We start from the raw sequence: 11651 nt of genomic DNA on the forward strand, positions 1-11651 counted from the left end.
GTCGTGGGTACACATGCCCCATACTACAATTTGAGTGGGCCTAATATTTGTTTATGGATTTGACATGATATTCAAAATAGACAAAATTGCTCAATAATGTTAAGGTTGTAAATGTAGGTCAGTGCTTCTGGTTGTGTTTAGTTGATCTAACTCAGGGGTGGGCAAACTTTTTGACTCGCGGGCCGAACTGGGTTCTAAATTTGGACCGGAGGGCCGGACAAGGAGCAGATGGACGTAGGCGTTGTGTGAAGTCATATAAGCGACCTGTAAAGGTCATTGCATAAAAGATCTTGCCCTTTAGTAGGTAGTAAAGCATGGATATTCCAAACAATTGTTTTGAAAACAAATGCATTTATTAACAGCATTAAAAAAATAATAATTCACTAAAAAACTGCTATCAGTGATTCTCATAAAATACGACACTGTTATTATGAATGACAATCTCCATCACTTCAGTGCCTGCAGGTCAAATTAATGAAAGATGTTTATCTTATGAGATCACATCAAACGGCAAACATTCTGACCAAATATATCATCTTGAAGAATCGGTGAAAGCATACATCCAAATAAAGTAATCAAAACAGCAACACGGTGAGGGGTATCTGAAAATCAGAGCAGAGTTTTAACTCGCAAACACCTGGTAACAGAGGTGAGGAAACGGGAAACACTTGCTTAAAGTAAGCCTTAAGAACTTTACAGGTTAAGATTAGTCGCAAATAGGTGGTGCATCAATGTCCTTGAGCATCCTGCATTGTTTGAAAATGAGAATGGTCGCTAGTTTCAATCCCTGCTATGTGTACAAATCATATTCAAAATGCATTTTTTTACAATAAACTTGAGAGCCTCCCGTTCATTTTCAGTGGGAACAGTGTTGTTGGTGTCCCTTTTTTGCTAGTGCGTCATAGTCTGGAGTAAAATTTGTTGTGGCAATTCTTAGGCGAGATCCGAGGTGTTGGTCCGTTTACCTTCTGTGACGGGTTGATGTTAATGTGGCTGAACGTCACGTCGCGTACGTTGAGCCAAATTGTCCACTCTTTTTTTAACATTCGGCACTCACTTCTTTTTTTCGGGCCACTCATTTTAATGGAAGGATTCCAGGGGAAGGTTTGTGGGTGGCTTTAGCGCAAAACTGCATCTGAAAGCTCAGCGCGCGAATTATAAGAATGCTGTCGTCTAAATTCGGGACTGATACGAATAGAGCGAGAGTGCGCCAAGTCCGTACTACTGAGTACGTACACGCACTTGTGAGTGTGCACCGAGCTTTCTGACACGGCTTCCGGTAGTAAATGCGCAGGCGAGCGCTTCGCCATCTACTGGGAAAACGCAGTCATTGCAGGCAAAATGACCAAAAAAAAAAAAGTTTAATAATACAATTTGTTCAGGGTTGGCGGGCCGGATTAAACGGTCCCGTGGGCCGGATGTGGCCCGCGGGCCGTAGTTTGCCCACCCCTGATCTAACTCCATCACAGAACAAATGTTTTTGGGTGTTGAAACGGGACACGCCCCCTAAGTTTGACACCATCTAAACCAGGAGAGCTGTCGGCAGTCAGTACAAGACACAGGAAAGTCCAACCAGTCAGATCCACGCAAGGTATGTACTTTTTATCCTTTTTTTTTTTAGATCCTTCAATTCGGCTGCTACATGTTTGCTCCCATTCCAAAGTGTCCGGCGGTTGAATAGCTTGGAAGATGTAGCATCAATGACAACACGTTATGTTAGCATTGACTCGGTCGCTAGCCTAAGTTAGCTCGAGCAGCTAACACTTGTTGGAAAAGTTGATTAAAGTTATTTATAAAGCACAACTGACGTCTTATTCGAGGTTTACCGTAGGCGCAATGTACTTGATGTCCTGCTTTGGAAAATAAGTGAAAAGCCACACGCGATGTGCACTTTCTTATGCTAGCCGTCGTTAGCAAGACGCTAGCCAGGGGGGCTCCTGTTGAAAGTTGTATCTTTCGACTATTTTCAGGCGTTAAGGAATTGGAAGCTATTCATTTCGAGTAAGTGGCTTTAAGTTTCCCCATGTCTTGTTGAGTGAAACATTGCCGCTTTTTGTCCACAGGTGGAAGACGTCAAACAGTGAAAACATTTCTAAAGAGGCTCCAATCTCCTTTCGCCACGATGGGGGCTGCCATCTCTCGGTGGAAGGTGTGTTTTTGTTTCAAACTGAATGTTAAGTTCATTTTACCCACTGAAATTAATTCATCTTATTCTCCCTTGCAGGCCAAGCCTTCCACTGTGGAGATTTTGGAGGGACTAGATAAGGTATGCTTAAAAAAAAGCATCACAATGCATTTTAATTGTATAGAATGCATTACTTATTTTCCACATATAGTTTAAGATTCAGTGTATCGTATAATTGGCTCAGTGGGATCCACGCAAACGATCAGGCGTGACAGTTTTATGACAATTGTAAAGCTTCAGGTGCTGTCAAAAGAAAGCTGAAATGAGTAATAGACGTGTAGTCCGAATAAATCCTTGTGTATCGAAAAGACTTCCTCATTTAAGGACTGACGGGGCTTTAGTGCGCCACTACAGTTAAGCTGGGAGGCTATTTTCAGCCCTCTCTCCTTGGAGCACTTGACATTGCTCAGGTCAAGTAGCAGCAAAACATCTCCTTAGAAAAACATCCTATCTCCTACTGCAAAAAGATTATTTAGTTGTTGTTTTTTTGATTTGCGGCCCATTGTTACACTACATTCTCGTCCTGTTACAACATCAGATTGGGAGGATGTAATATGCTAGTTTGAGAGTGACAGACGCACATGTTAGGGTGGAGTACATTTATGCCATTAGCTATTTGTGGATTGGGTAACCGAAACTTTAAAGGGGTGCACGAAGGAATACCGTGTGGGTCTGTAAAAGACGCTGGCTTCAGTTGATGTCTTATAACAAACACAATGTCGAATATGTCAGCTTGGCTTTGGCAATAAAATGAATACCCATGACCTCATTTAAACTATTCGGTAAATAAAGACAACGAGAATCAATCCCAAAAATATTCTTCGATATTTTTTTTACTTAAAATCAGCATTGTGTTCTTCCAGGACATTCATCTTTATGAGGAGCACGGTGAAAAATACCAAAGGCAGCTGAAGTTCTGGCTTGGCCGACTGCTTATGTACTCTGCGGTTCTCTACCTCATCACCTGCGCAGTGGTGTACTGCTGGTACCTACCAGAACAGCTCATGGGGCGCTTTATTCTCGCTCTTCCCTTTGTTATCTTTCCTTTATTGTAAGTATGGTACACACAATCAACCTTGAATGAAATGTCGCTGACGCCAAGCCAATCAACGTCTTCCTATTTGTTTTTCAGAGTGTGGTTGCTTCGAAAACTCCTGATAATAATATTCTCACGAAGATTTGAAAAGAATAGTATGAGAATTTTTCTTTAAAATTCTTTGGTACAATTTGACATGAAATTCGATCTATTGATTCCTCTTTTTTTTTTTTCTTTCCCAGATGAAAAACTGGAGACGCTTAAAGTGCAAAAGAAGAAAATAGTAAGTTATCAATTGAGCTGCTCTATATTGTTGTTTATTGTCTTTTTTTTTAACCTTCTCAAAGACACGCGCATTTCACATCGCAGCGCTTTTGAATGACTTGAACAACTTCTCATGTCGGAACCTTTCATTATCACTCTTATCGATCCTATCAGCTTTGTATTTGTTAATCAAGGGTTGTGTGCAGATGGCATTGCGTTGGTGTGAAGACTTAACCCAGTAAACTACTCCGCTAATGTCACAGTAATTAATAGCATGTGGTGCCGCAACGAAATAAATCTGAGAAATGACTTGTCATCCTCTGTCGGGTCTAATAACTTTCAATAATTAGGGCTGATGGATTTTCACCATCTCCATTATCGAAGTAGTGAATGTAATTATTCTTCATATTACGTGTAAACATGTAGAAATGTTTGGTATTTGCTGTAAATGAAGATATGCGCTTTGCGTCACTTCTAATGTCACGGTAGGTGCAGTTTATTACAGCTAGATAATTAGATATTAGATGATCATTAAATGAATGTACAGCATTTTTCACCGTGCACTTCTCATTTCAGCTTGCAGAAGTTATGGAAACCGAGACATATAAGAATGCAAAGATGATTCTGGAAAGATTTGATCCCGATTCCAAGCGGAGAATTGTGAGCAAACTATTTTGTTTTGAGCAAAGTCAATTCGAATAGGGGTCGAATTGTTTCATGTGCTCAATTGACTTTTTTTTTTTTTTTCTTTTTTCTTTTTTTTACAAAGGAACTTGAATCGACTCCACTCGGACCCCAGATGACGCCAAAAGCAGGCCAAGGTAGTCACGAGTAATAACAACTCACTTTCCTCTGCTGCGCTTCTCTCCTTCGCTTAACCTCACAGAGACCTTCTCCTTTTTGTCAGAGCTCCGCCAGCGCAATGTCATCCCAAAAACCCCGGCGGCGGTCAATCCCGCCAGCGGCGTAGCGGGCCGCCCACCTCTTTCCAGCGGGCCCGGACGATCGTCCCACTCTGCTCCGGGAGGACCCCCAGAGAGGTTCCTGTCGGCCGCGGCTGCTCAGGAGAGCTTGATGAGAAAGACCATGACCCCTGGAACACCTGCTCCAGGATTTGGTGAGTTACCTCCAAGTGTGAGGGAGGGGGGGGATGGAAACCACATCATAATGTGGCCGATTAAAGCCCGATTTACTCTGCCTGGTTCTCACTCCCCAGTTGCTCAAGTTCCATACCTTACTGTCTTAAATCATTACTCAGCGTAAACATTTCTCATACAAACTGAAATTTTAAAAAGTGCTTTTGTGTGTAGAAAGTGGTGGCTCATTAGTTGGCTGCCTTTTTTTCTTTTGGTTTTTTTTTTCCTCTTTTTTAAAGATGAAACAAAAATAAAACTTTCTATAGAACAGTTGTCCTGTGCAGGAGACATCTGTGTATCCCGTATAGAGGCGCTGACTATTCAATATAAATTATTTCTGGCCTATAAACACTCAATGGAAGAAGCAAATGGGTGCAAACAGTAAAGGAAATGTGCTCCTAGAGGGAGCCGCGAGCCGTAATTGCCATGTGGAATGCCAACTGTGAGCTATGCACGAAGCAGGATTACATTAACTATGATTAATTAGCCGGAGCGCCGTTTGTTCTCTGGGCAATGGCGACGGAATCTCAGTTAAATGTCTTCTTGGCAAAATTGCCTTTGGCATCGGCAACAACCTCACAAACGCTTTACACCACTCGCTATCACCTGCTTCTGCCGAAAATTGAAAGTGAAAAGCAATTTGATACACAGAGTCGCCGCAGAGTTTCCATATGTCGACGAATTAATAAGCAGCGGGGTACTGAGATGCTGCCAAGTCTCACCGAAATGACCAGTCATCTTCCTATGATTGCTCTTGATGTTAGATTATATTAATTACTACTCTCCGACGCCGTGGGGGATGCGAGTCATTAATGGCAAGGAGTTTTACAAAATGTTTCGGCGTGTTTTCCGAAGCTCACGTTTGATGTCCGTGATGGCATAAATGGTTTGTTTGTGAAGGGATGCACCCGCCGGGCCCGCCCCTGGCCAGACCAGTACTACCAAGAAACAGGGGGGCTATGGACAGAGTCCTGGAGTACCTTGTTGGAGATGGCCCACAAAACAGGTAAATGTCTTAAATGTTGTATACGTTGGCATTACATACTTTTTTTTCTTGTGTTATTTATAAACATTTTTTTTGACTGTTTTCTATTACTGACCAATGAGCTTTTTCTTTATATCTTCTATTCCTCCCTCAGATTCGCTCTGATATGCCAGCAGTGTGTGTCCCACAATGGCATGGCGTTAAAAGAGGAATTTGAATACGTCGGTAAGCCTGAGCTCTTCGTCAGTCTCCCCCTCAAATGTTGCGCCTCCATTTGCCCTCTAGAACTTGGCAGCGCAGTATATCATGCGGCTTTTAAACGCTTCCACCACCGCCGACCCCTGCGAGCAAATTCGCACCAAGATTGAATATGCAAACCAACGCTGCGCATCAATCCTGCGCGTTTATGCATCTCGGGCCTTTAAAAAAAAAAAGCCGCTAAATTGGCTCATATTAATGTATCTGTCTGTTTGTGAGATGACATTCACGTGTTGTTTTATTTGTCTCAGCCTTCCGATGCGCATATTGTTATTTCCTCAACCCTGCAAGGAAGAGCAGACCTCAAGCACCCAGACTTCCCGAGGTCACTGGTGAGCTCAAGATGTCTTCGGAGGCACCCTCCTCATCATCCACTGCCGATGAAGACTCCCCGCAACCTCTTAAAGGTAACGACGCAATGCACATACGACTCAAACCAAAATCACGGGGAAAACAATTAATTAAATTCAGACATTGTAATATCATAATACGAATTTGCCACAATGGATCGATTCTAAAAGATACTTTCTCTGCAAATGTTTCATGAGCAGGGGACATACAACATGCAACCCCCCCGACCCCGCCAGGGTCCAGTCTTGACTCAGAGCCCGAAAGCACTCCCAAGTCACAAGACGAGCCCTCTGAGAAATCAGATGGAGAGCAGGATTTGTCTGCCATGGATGTGGAGTAAAGAAAGCGCATTTCACATCATCTGGAACTTTGTCGAAACCGATTGAAAGAGGAAAGGCCGTCGTACCCGTCGGGTTTGACTGTATTCGGCCTTTTGCTTTGGCGAGCCTTTTTATCGTAGCGCGTGTGGTAGGAAACTCCTCACCAAGCAATTGTCGGATCCTCTGTAGTTTTGTCAAGCTGGATTTATACAGGTTTACCTCCGTCATTGATGTCACGTCTTACTAGAAAAGTGTTTCTGGAATGCATTTTTATTTATAAAGTCTATTTACTGCTGTGCCTTAGCTATGTTGACTTTCATAGCAAAGTGGTGCAACCAACATGTTTACACGCGACGGTACAATAGAAAGCACTAGCAATATGTATTTATTTCCACAAAGAGGGAAGGGAGACTAACGTTGGTACTGCGCACCCGCTGGACGTGCCTTTTACATTTTAAATGGCTTCCTCTTGTGTATTTTGTGATGTAACCTATTTACATTTTGACAATCTCTTTAAATGTTTTCACTCAAGTGAATGGATGTGTGTTTGCTGTGAATGTGTCAGTTTAAGTGTAAATAATATGAAAATAAATTTTTGAGAACATGTGGAGGTTTTAAGCATTCTTCTCAAAATGCATTCTAACAAAAGCCCATGTGGGGGAAAAAAAAAAAAAAACAATCTCACAGATTACCGAGTCATTCATTTGTAGAACTCGTCATAGTTTACCATATTGAGGCGCTTCTTGCTAGCAAGACTTATTGGCTCCGAGAAAGATTAAATGGCCGTGATCACATCAACTCTTGTGTATTCCGCATGTGTGTCAGACGTTACAAATTGCCGACCTGTTTAGGTTCCACACCGCCAATGTTTAAACAGTCCATTTTCATTAGCTGGCCAATTTTATCTTGTGATCATTTTATTTTTGCTCATTGATCATTTCAGACAGCGTAGCATAATAGCATTGACATGGAGCCCGAACACTCTTGATTGCTTGACCCTCTTCATTTGCAACCAGAAAGTCATTGCAGCTCCAAAGTTGCTCTGCTGCCACCGCCTGACCCGCTTTCCCTCAACACGCACTGTAAACTACGGGAGAGGTCAACGCGCCGCATCTTCTATGGGTTTTGATAATGTATGTTTACAGAGACGTGACCTCCGGGGCCTTGTAATGCATCAATGTGACATCCACAGTAACGCCTGATTCCACCGCATGCTGTTTGGGGTTGACCTCTGACAAGAGTTGAACGGGGGTGAAAAAAATGGGACATCAATAGGACAATGTTTGGATGTTTTCACACCACTGGGAGCTTGTTCCGCCATTCGCAGGCTGCACATGTGCATGCGTGTCTTCTTTAGTGCTCTGTGACAGTGACCGAAATTATTGTCTGTTTTGGACTCGGTGTTACATTTGTCTTAGGGTGAAGATGTTCGTGCCTCAATCCAAAAATCAGTTTTCAACTATAAACAATATTACAAAAATGTCATCATGCGCATAATGAGGCGAAATATATATTTAAAACTATTTAAAAACATTTTGAATCTTTGTAGAGGCAGGATATTTGATACAGCTCTTGTGTTGGATCATAGGTGGTCATAATGCTCTGGACATGAAGTCATTAGAAATGAAGGATATTCAAATCATCTGCGGTTGTAAGATGATAAAAAAAAAAGATGCACTCAAAACTTCTTGAATCAACATTTCTGTCACGTCAACGCGAACATTCTCACACTGGAATCAAATGACTGATGAAATACGAAGCCCCGATGCCGAGGTAATTTTGTACAAGCAATGAAAAGCCGCAGTGGAACTGTCCCAAGGTTCATAGTTCCATTTCATTCCCATCTCTCACACGCGCCATCGAGGCCACTCGAGTCAAATTTATACTTATCTTTTATTTATACCCAGAAAAAATGGCAGATAAGAAACATAAGCGTTCTTGATATTGTGTTCTGTCATAAGTTGCAGCCAAAGATTGAAATCCTGCGAAACAATTTTCTGAAGAAATGAAAGAGCGTGCCCTCCTGAACCCCGGAGGAAAATAAGCCTGCCGTGTGAAGTGGAATATGAAACAGAGGCCCCTCGAATAAGTAAAACAGACAAGTGCACCAAGCTTGTCACTCCATTTGCTGCCCCCGAGTGAGAACGCTTCAAAAATTCCCCCCCTCATCTCAGCAGAGACCTTTATCGTTATGCTCTATCTACTGTACTAAATACAAAAAAAAAAAATCATATCAAGCAAAGGAGCCTTTTAAAGATTTGCCTTGATTCTCCCAATCATTAAGTAGCAAACAACAAAAGCCATGATGGAGGCGGTGTTGCTAAACGCCGAGATGAGTGTCACAGACGCAGTTAGCGAGCGGACGGTATCAGACGTAACGACGGGCTCTCGACAGCAGCATCATTACACCGTAATAAGAGCAGCATCTCCTTGAGAGCGGCATTAAAATCACATTAGAGTACACAAGAGCTGGCCTTGATGAGCACTGAAGGGGTAATGGTTCCGAGCAGCCGGGCCCATTATTGTGCTGACTGGTGCTCGCTCCTTCATTGCCACCGGAAAAAAAGACGCGAAAGGTCATCAGCTTCTTCCGAGAAATTAGCTCGAGAAAGTCAAGCCATTTAAATGTTGGATGCGCAGACTTGATTGGTTTGGGAAAAAAAAATCGATTGGTCAAATAACAAACGCATGATGAAACAGTGTTTAGATAGCAGAATGACATTTAGGGATCAGAGCACATTGTTATTGTCTGGCCTGTCTCGAGGTCATTACGATGCAAGAGCGATGACGTCTCTGTTTGACAATTATTACTGTAAACAATATGTCACCGCATTGTAATTACGTACTGAACTGCGAGGATGCTCTCGTTTCGCAAACTAATCTCGACGCGTTGCTGCGTGAAATGAGTTGTTCAAGTGTGTTCACATTTTAGAGATTTGTAAAAGCAACATTGTTTAGATTCATTTTGGAGTTTAGGCTTGATGTTACAAAGTGTCCACATTTTTTTCTTCATAGACTGCATAAAGAAAAAAAGTATTTTTTTCACTTTTAATTCATAAAATATGGGCAACTACTCTGCTAAGCAAGAAAAAAAATCAAAATAGTGATGGCGATTGAGACAAATGCGAGTGGGCCGCTAAAAGGAATGGAAGGTGGGCCAGAAATGGCCCCCAGGCCATATTTTAGAAATCCCTGATTTGTTAGTTGTCCAGATTTGGCTTAGTGAATGCAAAAGTCAAATTAATTTCTGTCATTCTACTTAAGCTTTGTCATTATTATTATTATTAGCCGCCTCCATTGATTGGCTGGCAGAAGACACAAGTCGAGCTTCCCCATTCCGGTTCCGTGTCCTGTGTAGAGTTGCACAAGCAAGCAGGATAAGGAAGAGAAGAGTTGCGATCCGGTGCTCATGTGGAAATCATACAAAGCATCCCGCAGGCAGCAGGTTCCTTTTATGGCTCCATCTATTACCACTCTGTCATCGTTAATTGTCTTCTTTTTACCTCGGCAGGATTTTCCAAATTGGTCCTATCGAATGTGACAGGAGGAAGAGCATTAAGCATCTGACAAGATGATATCTAAGTTCAATTTCCTACTCCTCACCTGATTTATACCTGCAGCACATCATTTTCCTTTCTGTCATAAAGACCTCGATAAATCAGCGGTGCTCATGGAAGCGCCGCACAACAGCCTTTCCTGGATTTGTATCCCCGCCATTTGCTATTAGGGAGCCATTACAAGCACATTTTGCTCTCTCAAACAAAAATAATCAAATCTAATATGGGTGAGATTAAAGAGATAAAGAGAGAAAAGGCAGAGGGAGCTGCTCAATATGTTCGAAACTCGATGTAAAAAAAAAAACAACTCCCGGTGTATATATGTATATATATATAGAGAGAGAGAGAGAGAGCGAGAGAGAGAGAGAGAGAGAGAGAGAGAGAGATTTTTTTTCCGTCAGTGACACCATTATCCATCTGTTTGTACAAAATTGCTGTATCATGGTATAAATCTGGCATACAAGTGACATATCCTCTAAAATAAAAGGCAACATTAACTGCTCTATCTTCTAGAGGCCACGGGACGAGCGGCCCATAAGCTCAGTCAAGTGTGATGGCAGTTATACTGTGTTTTTACTAGACTGCAGACAATTATACGTTGCTCCTCTCGCCATAAGAAGACAAAGTGCCCGGGCTTCAGCTGAAATGATTTCAAATAGATTTTCCAAAATGTCTCTTGGCAGATTGCTTCCATACATTATTTCACTTAAATGGAAAGGGGAGGGAAAAGAGAGGGGAGCCTGTAACACAAATCAATCACAACACTTTAGCACATGGAGAGATGAGAGCGTTTTGTGTGTGTGTGTGTGTGTGTGTGTGTGTGTATAACGTTGAAGATGTGCACACAAGGACGCTGATAGGATGGGCCACATCTTTGCTGAATGATGACACGCGGTATGCTTTGGTGGTGAGCTGCCACCATAAAAAAAAGGGAGAAATAATACATATTAAGCTAACCCGCTGACTTTGGAGGACTTATTTTCTTCTCTGGCTAACTCAATTTAGTTTGTCTAAGACCTAAAAAAACAAAAAAAAATGAAATATAATAATTTGATAATATTATCAGCGGACACATTATAACCACTATTGCAAAAAATGGCTGCTTTTCAAATTATGCTTTTGTTTGAAAAGTATAATTTAATTATACGTTTAATTGTGTATTCAACTTTGTCTGAACATTTCACAATACACATGTCAGAATATCCCATACAATCCAAAGAAAGGATAGAAAAAAACCGAAATATTTTGCAAGCTCTTGAATAGATTATTAATGTTTATTCAATTTATAAAATATAAAGAATAAAAGTAAATAATAAACAAACAAACGAATGGTTAAATCAGCGATACCCAAAATAAAGAAATAAAAGAAGTTAAGGTATTCGCTTCCGTTTGCGTGACGTCACGATCTGTCAAGGAACAGCAAAGATGGCCCAGGTGAGTCAAAATAAACGACGACTGGCGCAGGTAAGAAGTGACGATTCATATTGCACAAAATTTTGGACCGCATTTCCTTTCATGGACTTTTATTATTTAATGAATTTCCTTTTATGGACTTTCAT

At 41.6% G+C, this 11651-nt stretch overlaps 1 protein-coding gene across 1 annotated transcript; it reads left to right on the top strand.

Annotated features, from left to right (window-relative positions):
• The first annotated feature begins 1456 nt into the window (after positions 1-1456).
• lnpa (limb and neural patterns a) lies at positions 1457-7139 on the top strand. The gene is made up of 13 exons (XM_061287467.1): positions 1457-1591; positions 2064-2149; positions 2225-2266; positions 3049-3236; positions 3318-3376; positions 3464-3504; positions 4062-4145; positions 4255-4306; positions 4393-4602; positions 5522-5627; positions 5761-5831; positions 6116-6271; positions 6416-7139. The coding sequence occupies exons 2-13, from the start codon at positions 2123-2125 to the stop codon at positions 6553-6555; spliced, it is 1176 nt and encodes a 391-aa protein (XP_061143451.1). The 5' UTR covers positions 1457-1591; positions 2064-2122; the 3' UTR covers positions 6556-7139.
• The last annotated feature ends 4512 nt before the right edge of the window (positions 7140-11651 follow it).

Source organism: Syngnathus typhle, linkage group LG9 (genome assembly GCF_033458585.1).
Source record: "Syngnathus typhle isolate RoL2023-S1 ecotype Sweden linkage group LG9, RoL_Styp_1.0, whole genome shotgun sequence".
Lineage (NCBI taxonomy): Eukaryota > Metazoa > Chordata > Actinopteri > Syngnathiformes > Syngnathidae > Syngnathus > Syngnathus typhle.

Excerpts from the sequence above, each read along its gene's own strand:
- lnpa (XM_061287467.1), top strand. The coding sequence starts at position 2,123 with ATGGGGGCTGCCATCTCTCGGTGGAAG. Across the intron at positions 3,505-4,061 it reads AAGTGCAAAAGAAGAAAATA|CTTGCAGAAGTTATGGAAAC; the intron begins GTAAGTTATCAA and ends TTCTCATTTCAG. Across the intron at positions 4,146-4,254 it reads CCGATTCCAAGCGGAGAATT|GAACTTGAATCGACTCCACT; the intron begins GTGAGCAAACTA and ends TTTTTTACAAAG.